This window comes from Vicugna pacos, chromosome 2 (assembly GCF_048564905.1).
Source record: "Vicugna pacos chromosome 2, VicPac4, whole genome shotgun sequence".
NCBI classification, from domain to species: Eukaryota; Metazoa; Chordata; class Mammalia; order Artiodactyla; family Camelidae; genus Vicugna; species Vicugna pacos.
In genome coordinates this window covers 71,033,013-71,048,681 of record NC_132988.1, presented here as the reverse complement: position 1 = coordinate 71,048,681, position 15,669 = coordinate 71,033,013, and the positions used below count along the sequence as shown (strand labels likewise).

General features: G+C 38.0%; 1 protein-coding gene and 1 long non-coding RNA gene across 4 annotated transcripts in view; one reads left to right on the top strand and one right to left on the bottom strand.

Annotated features, from left to right (window-relative positions):
* MTHFD2L (methylenetetrahydrofolate dehydrogenase (NADP+ dependent) 2 like) overlaps positions 1-15,669 on the bottom strand; it is a 114,750-nt gene that overhangs the window by 44,340 nt on the left and 54,741 nt on the right. For both annotated transcript variants that reach the window (XM_031689253.2, XM_072941688.1), the window contains exon 6: positions 14,266-14,358. In XM_031689253.2, coding sequence (XP_031545113.1) covers positions 14,266-14,358 — 93 coding nt within the window. The remainder of the gene's footprint in view (positions 1-14,265; positions 14,359-15,669) is intronic.
* LOC140686802 (uncharacterized) overlaps positions 1-15,669 on the top strand; it is a 143,702-nt gene that overhangs the window by 99,282 nt on the left and 28,751 nt on the right. The window lies entirely within an intron of this gene.

Below are 15,669 nucleotides of genomic sequence, written 5' to 3'. Positions count from 1 at the left end.
AAACCAATGTGATAATTAGTGAGCCATATTTTGTGTCTTTGTTCAGGGGAGGGAGGGGTGCCTTTCCCTTCCATAATTATTCTAGGATTAGGGGTGTACCAACCAGTTTCCATCGAGTTTACAGGCCAGAATCCCTAATGAGGCACACTGGATGGTGAGAAAACTTTTAATGAGTATATAAGAATAAACAGTAGGTTAAAAAAAAAGTTTTGATTTGATCTCTAACTTAATTCCTCGGCCATGAAAACACACAAAAAATATACCAGGAGTTAACATTTTTCAGCTGGAACACATACTTTGCTAAAAACAAATAAGGGTCTAATGACCAAAAAAATGGAGATGATAGGATAACTTCTGCCCTTTTCAACAGATTATTGACTCCTAAAGACGGTCACATCACTCTGAGAATAGGCTCTTTAGCATTGCCACGTGTTGTGAAAGGGACACATATGGCAGGCTGTTTTGTAAAAGCAGAACTGGAATAAAGATGTAGAAATACTCTACTCAGATGAGTAAAATGCCAAGTCTTTTGAATGTATGAATGTGAAACGTTATTAATTGGCAGGGAGTTATAGAATTGTAGATATAACTCTGCAAGCTTTGCAGATTTAAACCTCACATTTGTTTTTGCCTTCCTTAAATATGCCCCTTGGGTTCTATTGGAAAGTGTTACTAATAAAATGTGGAGTGTGACCAATACAGCTATAAATTCTCGAGAAACAGTATGCATGCTTGATGCCTGCTCCTGCAGTTACTATAACACTTTCATTTAAGATAAAATAAACAAGGAAAATAAAAGCACACCTGCTTTCCAAAATTATGGCAATAATAGCCAAAAGCAGAATGAAGAATCGATGTCAGGGTTTAGAGTCAGATGGGGTTCCCCATCCTGCTCCAACCACTTCATTCTATGACCACAGGCAAATCAATTCATTTTAAGCCTCAACTTTTTGCATCTATAAGGATAATTAACTTACTGACCTCAAAAGGGTACTGTGATATTTAAATAAGATGATGTTTCAGAAATGCTCAATAAATATTAGTCCTTATTATCACAATAAATAAACATTATGAACACCAATATTTAAATAAAATGATGAAAAGCCTATACTGAAACTCTCTATTCAAGAGAGAGTTTTGAAATCTGTTTGATACTATTATTTTAAATTATTGTAAAAATCTGATATTATTTTAAATTATTATTTTATTATTATTATTTTAAAATCTGTTTGATAACCACTATATTTTAAAAAATAATGTTCTATGATATTCAGAAATATGAGAAGGTATTAATTATTTATCATACAGAAAAAAATTTAACGGTCTGATACCTACTTTTTCAGAAATATCAGGAACTAGCTAGTGCTGGAGATGAATCAGATTAATCTGAAACTAAATAGGTTTTTCTAAGGTTTAAAATATTTATGTAGAGGCAAAAAAATGGATGTGCCTCTATTCAGTACAAAGCTTGCTTCAGTTAAAATCTGGATTTGCCCTCAACTGACTATAGCAGAACAAGGTATTAATGACATCTGGGTAGCTCTAGGGGCTTGAGGCAAGACGAATGAATTTGAGCAGCAAGAACACTTCCAGATAGATTGGCAAAGGTAGAAATCAGGAACTCAAATGAGAACAGGTAGGGGTCTTCCCGCCCTGCCTCTTTCCTCATATTCCTGCCCTACTCCTTCCTCTTGGTGCCAGTTGAAAACTAGATGACTTCTTTCTATTATCTATCTGGAAATAAACTTGAAAACCAAAATTACCCTCACTTTATCCCTAAGTCTTTCAGTTTCCCATCTCTCTTTTTAAAATAAACTTTACTAAGATATACATCCCATACTTTTAATTCACACGTCTTTTCATTTCTTCTTTTCTCCCAAGGAAAGTCATTTAATTAAAATGTTTGGTACCCAGCAGGAGACCAGCCATTTCAGCTTAGTACAGCTTCCCCATGCTCCTCTAAATTAAAGGCTAGCAGCCCCAGAAGACAACACAGACAGCAGGCAGAATCTTGCCACAGACCAGGAATGGGTCCTCTTAATATTTTTAAATGTCATTTTATAATTAGGGAATCAGTACATCCTGAAGAATTTACTCAGAGAATTCAAAGAAAGATAAAGAATCAATATTTATCTATCACCTATTAACTACTAGCCTGAGGTAAAAACACTTCTCAAGTTGTATTCTTTTTCATCTTTGTTTTGTGTCAGTGTGTGTGTGTGTTTGGTGGGGAGGTGTTATATTTAGATTTCTGTCATGTCTGTAACCTAACATAATTATTTTTCAAAATAGAATTGTTTGTAATAAGTCCTTTTTATAGCTACACCACCATTCATTAAATATTCCCGTGTTATTGAATGCGTATGCTGTTTCTAACTCTTTGCTATCATAAATTTGTGATGGATATCCTTGAATGTTAACTATGAAAGTCTCCTTGCAATTCTCTTTAGGATAAATTCCTGGATGTAGTATTTTGAGAACTGAGATAATGTGTGCTCACAAGCCTATATCTAAAGCAAGTTTTAAAATCTATTTATTTATATTTGAAGACATTTATTTAAGTTTACATCTCATCTAGTGCCCACATTAAACTAATGTCATTTTCCAAGTTATTTCCAAGCCATTCAGTACTCTTTTGCAAAGCTTCCACTAAAAAATCAGAAAATGTATCATAAAGTAGTGGAGGGGGAAACTCTTTCAGGTAGTTTTTCATTCAAAAAAGTAAATTTGGGGTGCTATCTTAGTTACCTAAAAGGACTTCTATTACTCTTAGTATGTAAGGAGGGATTCTCATTCATCCTAACGTGGCACATCACTTTATTTTTAGAACTGTCCTGACTGTTCTGTGAAGGATATGTGTCATGTGTCCTTTGTTTTTTGTGTGTGTATGTTTTACAGAGATAAGGAATCTTCCTTGCTTATGTTTAAAATAAGTGTAAGTATGAATTATGAAACACGCACAACAGAAATGATTGAAATGCACCTGCCCTTTATTTTTGTAATGTAATATCTGATCCCTGATATTGATTACCATCTTGATTTAAAGGACACATATTAGTAAGATACTAAGAGCAGATTGCCTGCAATGTGCACACTCAGAGAAGAACTATGACTTTTTAAAATCTGTTCCAACCACAGTCATAAAGCCCACATGCATGCGTAGTACTCATCAATCCCCAGGTTTTGTAACAAAGATAAGTCATTCTAAAATAAGCAATTATTAATTAGAAAAATCAGAAATAAAATTTGGAAAGAATTGCACCTATGTGAAAGAGCAAGAGACAGAGCCAGAAACCTTTCTCTGACTATAGAAATGGGTAAAAAGAAAGGACTTTTCACAGAAAGCTGCCTGAGGAGATACAGCAACACAGTGGCTCCCTCCTTCTCACTGTTCCCCTTCAGAACCAAAGCCACACCTAGAGCAGGTAGTCAGGCGCACAGTCAGATTCTCCATAGCCTATTTCAAACACCACCTCTGTATGGATAATTACACAAGTGCTGATGTGGGACACTCCATCCCTGAATTGTTTTTTAATTTTCCTGAATTTTAATGAGATGTATGGATGTTATTTCAAAGCCACAACTAATAATGACTGATTGTAGATCTAATGAAATCATTTCACTTTCTGCCAGTCAACGCATGTTTGGAAGAGACATTCAGCAATACCCCACAATCTGAATATACCACAGGAATGATGACTTCACCAAAGAAGGGCTCATATTCCTCCCCACATGAGAAGGGAAAGCCATAGTATTTTCTCGTTCTTCATTGATGACAGTCATCACTTCTCAGCTGTTTCTCTGCCGCCTCCCCACCTTACTTTTGAATTCTGCAGGTGTAAGCTCTGAGTCAGCAGTGCTGATGCAATGCCATATTAAGCCTTCACGAAGGGGAACAGCCCCAAACAAGGTACTAAGGAGAATCTAAGGTGGAACAGATCCTGAAGAGCCCATCTGCCCCTATAGAGGCTCACCTCAAGTCTTAGGAGAAAAACTTAAACCAAGATAAGCATCTGACTTCTAAAGAAGGAAGTTGTTCATTAAATATTGAATTGTCTATTCTCCAGTGTAAGGTTCTTCATTAGGTACAAGAAATACAAAGATAAATAGGAAATGGTCCTGGCTACTGGAAGTCACAATACAATGGGAGTCACATCAATGATGTCTCCTCAATGCAGTCACCTTCAATACTGTCCCACTATAATTCATACTTTTTTTTTGAAGTATAGTTGATTTACTGTAGCCATTTTAATTATAATATATCTTGTAGATCTGTTTGGGTTCATCTTGTTTGGGAACCGTGTGCTTCCTGTACCAGGATATCTGTTTCCTTCTTTAGGTTTGGGAAATTCAGCCGTAATTTCTTCAAATATGTTTTTGACCCCCTTTTCTCTTTTCTTCTCCACCTGGGACCCCTATTATGCATACACTGGCACATTTTATATTATCCCATAGGTCTTTCATATCACTCTCATTTTTTTTCATTTGTCTTTCTATCTGCTGTTCTGACTGGGTGGTTTCCATTACTCTATCTTCCAGATCTCTTATTTGTTCTTCTGCATTATTTAGTCTGCTGTTTATTGCCTTTAGCTCGGCTTTCATCTCAGCAATGGAGTTTTCTGATTTTAACTGGCTCCTCTTTATAGTTTCTAGTTCCTTTTTACAGTGATCTGCATTTCTGTCAATAGTCTCACTTAATTCATTCAGTATTTGTATTGTTTCCTTTTTGAATTCAAGTTCTGGCAGACTGTAGAAGTCTATTTCATTGATTTTTCAGGGGCTTTCTCTTACTCTTTTAATTGGGAGTGGTTCCTCTGCTTCTTCATTTTATTCTATTTCTCTGACACCATGAACTTAGGAGTAACAGTCATCCACTTGGTCTTGAAGTGCTGTTCTTGTGTGGGAGCGTCCTTGTGCAGCTTTGTGCATCTGCTATTTTGTTGCGAGGGCTGTTTGTAGTATGGATGGCTGCCACGTTTTTCCTCCATGTGTGCTGGCTGTTGTCCCCGTGATAGGGGTGTAATTGGTGTTGTGGTGACCAGAGCCTGCACTGGATGTTGAGCGGGGCCTCCTCTTTGCCCTGTGGCTGTCACAGCCCTGTCGGGGCCCAAGTCTGCTCCCTAGTTGTTGGAGAAGAGGCCCCGCAGATTTGTTTCTAAGCTGCCGAAGGAGGAGGGCGGGACCGGAGCACTTCCGCTGGGAGAGGAGCTGCTGAGTATTCCTCCACAGGAGAAGTCCCCTGGGAAGTGCCCTCTGTGGTGTCACCTGCCGCCTGTTGTGCAGGCTAACAAAGTACATTGTTTGGCGCTGCCCTCAGCCTTGCCTCAGCAGTGGGAATGCAGGCAGCCTGCCCTGGTGTCCCTCGGGCACTGTGCTCACAAAGCACCAGGGCAGGTCCAAGGAAGTCAGGCACCAGGGCCCACTGTAATTGTGCATAGTCATGCACTTGGATGGCCGTGGGCTACAGGGTCACCCTGGCCTTACCTCCGCATGTGCATGCCTGCTGTTCATGTCAGACCTGCCCCAACCACACACCAATATTCTGCCCAGATGTCCCACATGCACTGAATTTACAAAGCACCGATGGCGTAAGTCCACCAAATCCAGCTGGGACACAGCTCAAATTTCAGCTCCACAGCTTCTGAATTTTTGTGGCTTCTGGGAATGGGCTCAAGTTTCAACCCACCAGCAATTGCACCCTTCCAGAGCAAGCTGAGAAGGAGACTATTACGGCTGGGTCCTGCCCCTCCTTTCATTTAATAATGAGGCTTTCAGAACAGGGCTACAACTCGTGAGCTTCCCAAAGAAAGAGGTTTCTTTGGTGGTGTCCTGACCCTCCCTTTGCAAAAGCATGTTAACAGTGGGGCTTCAAAGGTGGACATGGACTCCTTTGTACACTCCCAGTTTCAGCTTGCACATCACTGTAGCCCCTTAAAGCTGGCTCTGCACAGCCAGCCCTCGTCCTCTTCCCCGGTCTGTCCTCTGAAGTCCAAGCTTCAGCACCCAGGGCCAACACACACCAGCAGGCTCGAGTCTTGGGCTGGGGCCTGCCTGGACCCTCTGTGCTGGCTTCTGTCTGTTATGTCTGCCATGAAGTGGATGCTACGCTCCCCTCAAAGCTTCTGAAGATCCCCTTCTGTTCCCGCTAATCTCCCCGCTGTTGAAGGGACTTCCCAGAGCACTTTTCCTCTTTCACCACTCCGTCCCCAAGGCACAGGCACCATATTGATTCTGTTTTTCGTTTCTTAATGTTTTTAAGTCCTACCCGGTTACATGGAGATCTTTCTTGTAGCTTTGAATGTATGAGATCTTTTGTCAGAATTCAGGAGGCATTCTGTGAGAATTGTTCCACATGTAGATATATTTTTGATGTATTTGCGGGAGAGGATGAGCTCCATGTCCTTATATTCTGCCGTCTTGAAGACTCTCTAGTTGATTTACAATGTTATGTTAGTTTCTGGTATACCACATAGTGATTCAGTTACGTGTGTGTATACATATGTATATTATTTTTCATGATAGGTTATTATAAGCTATTGAATATAGTTCCCTACTAATTACATACCTCATCTAGGTCCTCTGTATTTCCACTCCCCCTTCTCCTCTTATTATTTTGTTACACTTCAAAATTTGAAGCATGATGCTTGAAAGACTTTTCTACTTTAAATAAAGGCAACCACTGTCATCCCATGTTAGCACCATGTATTTAAATTTGTCATCATATTAAGGCATATTTTATACCTTACATGGGTGTTGTTAAACAGCATTTTTACAACTATGATTTGATACAGCCTCAAATAAAATAAAAGTCTACTAAAAATTAATAAACTAGAAAAAGGTAAGTCCATTGGAGGCATGGTGAAAAAAAAAAAACAAAAAACAAAAAAAACCCTCAAACCTCCTTCTCAGTGTAGTGTATTGTTGCTAATGACTTCTAAACTTGTCACTCCAGATCAGAGCTCTCTCCCTAATCCCAAATCCACATATCTCAATCCTCTACTGGACTTTTCTACCTGAATATACCATGAGTGTTTCAAACTCAGCAAGTTCAAATGGGGTTCATTATCACCTCCCGCCCACTAATCTTCTCCCCCTCCCACACCCTGCTTCCTTTCTACACCCTCTTCCATGTTAATGGTAACACCATATGCCCAGGATCCAGAGCCAGAAAGTCTTTCTAGTCTACTTTGTTTCTCCATTTGATTTTCAGCTATTCCTGTATTAGTTTAGAACCACCTCAGTGCTACTTCCAGCCTCATCCCTGCCCAGGGGCTACCAGAATAACCTTTCAAAAATTTAAATATTATCATGTTATTTAGCACTTACAACTATTTACAGGTTACCCATAAACTACTCTGTATCCAAATCTCTTCATTTATTTTGCTGTCTGGCCCTCCCTAAGTGCTCAACTTCATCTTTCATCACTCACAGACAGGCATCTATCATTTTGAAAAAGTTAATAGTTTTTGAAATATACAGTGTTTTATAGCTGTAAGCTGCTGGAAGGCCCCTTCGCTTTGATTCTTCCTAGGGAACTTCTGTTCATTCTGTGTGCAGGGCCCCCCTGAATCATTTCATCTTCAGAGCTGGTGAAACACCGCTGTCACACCTTCTCAGAGGTCTTTTCTCTCTCTCTGTCTCCGTCGCTGTGTCTCTGTCTCTTTTGACCTCTGCTTCTGTCTCTCTGTGTGCATGTGTCTGTCCCTCTTGGTCTCTGTCTGTCTCTCTGCTGCCTCTCTTTCTCTGTTTCTTCCTAGATGACGGACAGACATATACATATCTGCACACACATACCTCTAATACTGTATCAGGAAACAGTATGACACTAATTTGTTTGTACATCTTTCTCCTTTGCTAGACTCTGAACTTCCCAAGAATTGAAACTATAATTTATGTATCTCTGTTTTTCAGCATTATATATAGGCCTAATATAGGGCCTAATATAAGTAGTGGCAAAATTACTATCTATTGAAAGAATGAACGGACCCAAGGAAATATGTACAGACCTATATACTACAGCACTACTTCTGATAGCAATAAATTGGCAATAATATACATATTTATTAACAGAAAATGGAAACTCCCTCAACTGAGAATTATACAGCTAATGCTACGTCTATTCACATGTGCAAATCTCCAAAACATAACAATAAGTTGCAGAAATGTGTATTGAAAACATGCATGACAATATTCAGATCTGACAAATCTGACTGGTGTTTGTATAGGTATAAACATTGTTCTTTTGCTACTTTTATGCATATTTTAAATATTTCATAGTATAAAATTTTTAAAGACTTGGCCATAAAAACATAACAAAGTAGGAATGCCAGTGGCCAGGCACTTCTTGAAAGGGCCCTTCCCCCCAGTGATAGACATATATGTAACCAAGTAGAATTAAGAATAAACAACATACCATTTAACAACGTATCATTCATCATTTAACCTCCAAGGAGAAAAATCAGTCTGTGCTTATGTCATGTACTGATACCATCAGGTGAAAACACTTGGTGACGAAAGCTTGTAACCCCTTTTTCACAAGTACATGCAATTGTAACAAGTTGAGAAAAAATATATACATATAAGGGTCTCAGGCAAATGAAGAAAAAGAAATAAAACCTTGGGATGTTTCCCAGATGCTCAGTTTGGTGGGAATGTTTTTGTTTATTTGACGACAACATGAGTCAAGGAAAAATTTTAACAGTGAAGTTCATATACATCTTTTACAGAATGTATATCAAAGTATCAGTAAGTTTTTAGTGCTAGATGATAATTTTTTGTATATTTTCATTTAAAGCATATTGTAATTTTAATCATAGACTCATAACTCAACAGACTGAAGGGAAGAGAAACTACATTTATTTAGTATCAAGCATGTGCTAGACACTTAATTCTTGCAGCAGCCTGTAAGACTAGTCATGTTACCTCTATTTTGTAATGTTTGAAAATGAAGCCCAGAGAGTTAAATGTGATGTTTAAGGCTAAAACTGACATTGACCCCAGAGCCTCCCTACTTTAAAGGCATGCTCCGTCTACTTCCACACCCTGCCTTTGGGCTAGTCCCTTTCTCTTTACACCACAGGCTGCCCTATTCTTGTATGTATCCCTAAAGCCTCAGAGTACTGATTTGTTATGATAACAGGCCTACAGAATGGCTTACAAATGATACTCGTACCTTTGTGTATATTCAAGCTGTGCAGTAATACACATGTAAGGTAGGAAATATTATATTCATATATATGTATGTAATTAATACTATATACACATATGCAGTCTTTTTTATACACAAAAGTTTAAATGTTAATTTTGTTTTTGAGAATATAAGTAATATTTCATAAACAAAGAAAGAACTTAAGACCAGTAAAACAAATATTATAGATCCCTTTTGCAAATAATTACAGGTATTTACAAAGATGTTCACAGTTGTTTACTGCAATATTCATAATAGTAAAAACTGGGAACAATCGAAATGTCCAACAATCAAGAATTGAATAAATAAGTTATAGTATACTCATCACATAGAATAATATGAAGTAATTAAGAATCATGTGTTAGAAGAAAACATTTTATGAGGAAACATGTACACAGTGTGGAGCTGTAACATCCAGATAGTACACATAGGGTCAAAGAACTATGTAAATATTTAGATATACATATTAATACAAAATAGTGGAAGGCCAAGCATCAAATTGTTAACTGTGGTTGGCTATGGCTGGGATTATAGGTTCTTTTTCCCTTTAATGGTCAGGTTTCCCAGGTTTTTCCCAGGGATGTATTACTGACATTAGGAAAAAAAATTAATAGTCAAATGCCCTCTTATTCATTGATGAAGCTGATTTCTTGTAGATCAGGGAGGCTTTGCCTATGTGGTATCTCAGCCTTTGGGGATGGAGTCTGGGGACTGGAATGGGGGCGGGGGAGGAGGTAGAAAGAAAGGGAGACTGGGAGGGTAGGTAAAGGCAACTGTCCAAGAGAACAAGATAGAGAATGAGAAATAGGATATGGGAAGAACAACAGCTTTAGTGAAACCATGAAATGTGCTAGCATCCACTCAGGAAGCACTCGGGGCCATAAGTGAGCAAGTTCCACTCCCGAGTTGCATGAGCTGCAAAGGGTGGGATAGAGTATTTCCTTGCCCCACCCCGTGGAACTTCTCAGTGTCCTGGCATCCTGAAAATTACTAACCTGGCCCCAAGAAGGTGGAAATCTACCAGAGGGAAAACTCTGAACCTGAGATGATGTGTAATGGGAGTGTATCTAAAACTCGATAATATCCTGGGAGAAGCAGTGAAAAGAAATTGGTTGGCCACCTTGTATTTTCTGACGAGTAAGTATGAATATTCCAAATTACTCTACTGAATTGCCCATTTATCCTATTTTGTATTACAGTGTCTATCATTAAGAGTGTTGCAATAGAGACGCTAGAGTTGCGACGGTGAGGGTTCGTTCATCATGCTGGCGGGGATAGCTTAATGGACAAAATACCAGCTTTTACCAACTATGCATCCAGAGGTTAACATGCAAGTGGCATTGACTCAGCAGCTCATCTTCTGAATGAAGCTAATTCCACAGAGTTTACTCAGATGGGTGGAGGGTCCTTTGGACAATGTCTGGGAAAAAACTTGCCTATCCTGCCTGGAAAATCAAGATTCCTAGAACTTTTACAAACTCAAGATTTCCCTCAGTTTCCTGGAAGCATGAGCTATAGGAGAGCCAAACGTCTTCTGCCACTCTTAGAACTGGTGCCCTATTCTTGCCAGCTTTCCCTGTTTTATCATTAGCCTTACAGAAAGCCAATTTAGCCTTTCCTAAACTACTTCTTTCCATTTAATTGTTTAATACTCTTACTATATTTTAGATGTCTATAACAGTCTCTTAGTTTCTTCATCCTGCTCATAATTTCTTAATCTTAACCGTTCAAATCAAATCAGTTGATTCGTATATGTAATGATATGAACTACTCTTTAATAAACAAATCTTTCATTTTCATGGCTTTATCAATTTATGATGACAAAGTAGGAATGTTTACTAGTCACAAAAATAATGCTACCATTGTGTAAATCAGCCAAAATCTAGGCTAATGATTCCATCTTTATAAAATTATATTCTTAAAACTTCATCAGCTAAGTTTGTATCAATTTGAAGAAATTCTTGCTCCATTTGTAATCTCAAAAATGAACACAGCACACATTTATTGAGTACCCACTGTGTGTCAGATATTGTTATAAGCACTTGGCTACCAAGCTTAAAAAAAAAATCCCTAGTCCTGTCCCTGCTAGTCTAGTGAAAATGCCCTAAAAACAGATTCATTCTCTCTGTGAACTCAGAGGTAGCTATAAGTAGAGACTTGAAGCTTCTTATTTCTAAATGCAGTCTGATAATCTGATTTTCAGATTTGAGCTTCTACATTAGTCCAAATCTCGATTTTTGCAGATAGATATTTAAAAAGTAAATGTTATATAGTTAAACCTATAAGGATAAGAGTATGGGAATTTGAGAAACTGGAGGGGTGATATTAATATTAACATAAGCTAATTTTATTCATGTCCCAGACTCTTTGCACAACGATTTCCTCTTTTACCTTTTTTTTTCTGCAAGCTCATTCTGAGATTTCATCATTACACTCTGTACTGTCATCTCTCAGACATGATCGATCTTTCTGATACATCACGCACTGCTCCTCCTTCTACTCTTCCTGACTTCTAGATGGGACTGCTTCCATATATGCTGACATTCTAGTTATGACAACGACCCAGCCCTCCCTGTTCCAGCTACTTCTGCCATTAGATCACTATCTCCTTCTTTAATCCCCACTGCTAATTGCATGTGCTTATTTCCCACACATAATGCATGATGTGGTCATTTTAGTAATATTTCATTCCTATTGTCCCATTATATGGAATTTCTTTTTTACATTAATTCATGCTTTCTCTATAATTTCCCTACAATTCACCAATATTAATACATTTTATCCTTAAATTCTCCAGGTGATTATTAAGGAAGTGGAAATGTAGCAATGTTTAGTTATTTCTTATAAATTCTCAATTTTCTTCCCCCAAATTTCCCATTATCCAAATATTCATTTCTTCAGGATGGCGGCAGGGCTATGTACCAGGCTGTCTTCCAGCATTCAGCAGACCTTTGTATCTACTTAGAGGCATTAGAGCTAGAATAGAAGGCAGGAGCAAGACCCATTTGCACTGTCTTCCAGGTCAGGATTAGGATGGTGTGTGGCCAACTGTCTGTCTGAAATAGCTGCACACCTGACTGGCGCACTCTGGTGGTGAGAGGATACCCTGAGCAGGATGGCTGCTGTGCAGCCTCCATACTGTCTCTACACTCTAGGGCTTGAGTACCACCTGGCTCCTCTTCTGTGAATTTTATATGGGATTGGTTCTTCCTTTCTCTCTTCATTTTCCTTTCTCTTTTTCTGTCTTAATTTAACACCTTGTACTCAGTTTTGATGTAGGCCTTTACAAAGGAGCCCATCGTGAGTCTACAGGAGTAACTCAAGGATGATGACAGCGTTGGCGTAAATACTTGGGACATAAGGTTTCATTTAGTCACAACAGAATGTCAGTGGTTCTTGAAAGAGGACTGATCACCCATTTGTTATTTCTCATCAAAAGAAAAACATGGGGGGAGGGAGTAGTAGAGTGCATGCTTAGAGGTTCAATCCCCAGTACTGCCATTAAAAAATAAATAAATAAACCAAATTACCTCCTCCCCCAAAAAAGTCTTAAAAATATATATATATATATAAAGTGGAGGGTAATAAGTAATGTATAATAAATATATAATAATATATATTAATAAAAATTTAAAAATATATAATAAAAATATATATTAAAAAAGAAAGAAAAACATGAGCATGAATGCACACTGAGGCACTTTGCTCCACTAGATGAAAATATTTATTCAATGTAATAATTGATAAGTGGGGATGAAGATCAATTATGAAATATTCTTTACAAGCTGCTAACATTAGAGTCAAGCAGCACCTTTTAAAGATAATGGAAATTTTATTCTGTCTTAAGAAAGATGGACAATGACCACTCAAATTCCTCTCTGCTCACCATATCCTGAGACCTGTGTGTGAATCCAAGTGTTTCTAAAAAAATTCAACATAATATTTGCCCTCTCTGAATATATCAGTTGCTGCAGCAGTAGCTCACTTAATGTTGATCTGTGGTCTAAAAAATGTACTGCCTCTCAAAACATCAGTCTTACTTATGTCAACCCTGTTCAAAAATTTGCATTTGATATTACCTGAATATAATTTCTCAGATAGACAGGAAGTGTGGTTAGCTGTACCAGCTTACTGGTGACTTCTTGAAAAGAGAATACTTCTATTTTTCCTCTGTAAAGGAAGCAGATTACTCCACCTGGAGTTATCACATATATATTCTCAGTTTCAGAGAAAGGCCTATATTACAGTAAGAAAGTGAATTAAATTTGATTGAAGCTAATTTAAACTATCATTATTCTGTTCATCAAACTCAGTTTCTTCTGGAACTTTTACTCTCACTTCATAGTTTGTAAATACTCAGCAATTCAAGTATAAAGTCTAGGAATTACCAATAACATCTAGTTGATAAACAGAATAAAAAATGCTCTCATTGAAGCCTTGAATAAAGCAAGAGGAGTCACAATTGTCTGCAGTGTAAAAATACTATGTAAAGGTAGAAGCAAAGGGTAGAATTACTTAGTATGTTTGAATATAAAACAAACTAAGGAAAAACCTAGATCCATTAAATGAAAATGCAGTAACTGTTCTGTTTCTACTTTTGCCCTTCTAGAGTCAAATTTTCTTTGCACAGTGTGAGTAATATTTTAAAAACATAAGCCAGACCATGTCAGTCTCCTGCCCACAGCCATCTTTGGCTTATATGAAAGTTTCATACAAGATCTATGAGGTCCGACATGAGCTAGCCCTGGCTACCTTTTCAACAGCATTTAGTACCAGTCTCCGCATTACTTATTCATGTTTAGAATCAATCATGTCTGTCAAAGTAATTGTCAAAGTCCACACTTATTCTTGTGCTGAATCAGTCATTCCAAAGGCTATTTCAGTTTTCTACGATGAAGTGACAAAATCTAACATAGGCATAATGGACCAATATGATGATTGCCAAGAGACACAAAATGTTATTTAGTTGTACACATACCTAACTCTCCCAAGAAGCAGTTCTTATAGACAGATCAGTAATTAGGGTAGGAATTATTCTGCTGATGACATTCCACCAAGTAAAAGCTACAAAGACTTACCTGCAGCTACTATGATAATATCTGCCAGCTGAGTATGGATCTTCAGTTGTTCTTTCGGGGTGTATCTGTGAGCTATTGTGACAGTTGCATCACCTAGAATATAGAATAACTTCCATTAATGATTACTGAGTTTTTCAAAATTTATAATGCTCCAGTTCTGCAGGAGTTTTAGTTACATCCTGAGAATAGAAAAATTGCTTTGAAATGATCAAATCACTTTGAAACCAAAAGTTAGATAAGGAAATCTAGATGACCCTTAATATTGTTCCCTTCAACTGACCAGTGGAAAATCAAATGAGACCAAATAAGGGTGTGTGTTGACCATCAAAGGAGAGTTATAAATAGGGTCCTAGAAATCCAGGATTTGAAAGTTCTGTATTGACAGGTCAATACATAGGTGCAGGGGGTATTCACTAGCTTGATAATAAGATATATAAATTCTGAAAATAACAAAATAAGTACACTAAAATGGGATGATGTACTATGGTAGCACAGGTGAGATATTAATTCTGCCTCATTTTGAGAAGGTGTCAAGGAAGGGTTCCGAAAGGAGTCAATGTACATTTTTAGGTCATGAAGTATGAACAAGAGTATACTAATCAGGGAAAGAATAAAATGGCATTCCAAACCAAAAGAACAGTAGGAAAAAATGGACCAACCTTGAAGTTATATGTTTAGAAAATGATGGAGAGGTCTAGGATATAACAGGAAGTATTCATACATGCTTTAATAAGTGATTTAGGAATAAGAAAGGTTAGCAGTCTGAGGGATTCCAGTGCTTAAAGTCTGAGCCAAGTAAGGGGAATGAGAGAAAGGCAGTGGTGAGGGCAGTCAAAGGAAGGACTTCCAGTAAGAACGTGCCTGTGTGAGATAGTATCTTCTTTCTTCTCCTCCCAGATAACATGCAACACTACACAGTTAATGACAATAACAAAAACTGCAGGATTCCTGTATTCAGCAAAACTAGAAGACATATTTTCCACAGACTCCAAAAACATGTAAAAGTTACCCAGGAGTAGCAGAGTTAGTGGATACCACACAGGGAGAAAGGCAGAAAGAAGTTCAGAGAATACCAAGATGGCCAGTACTGGCAGATCTCTGAAAATGACGACAAAAATACACTTCCTGAAGGTGAAGGGGGTCACATCAAAATGCAATATATCTCTCTCGTATTTGTAGCAGAGAAGGTAGGAATAAAGGCGAGAGAAGCCCTTTTGGACCTAGCATAGTTCACTGTGGGTGTAACACAAAGACTCACACAGAGGAACCATTTAAATGGGAAGCAGTTTGACTCTGTGAAAGTGGTAAAGGAAGAATCTGAAGGCTGCCCAGGATGTCCTCCCCAAACCCCAGCAGAAGTACCCTGCAAACAGCTGATCCAAGAAAATCCAACTCATTCCATGA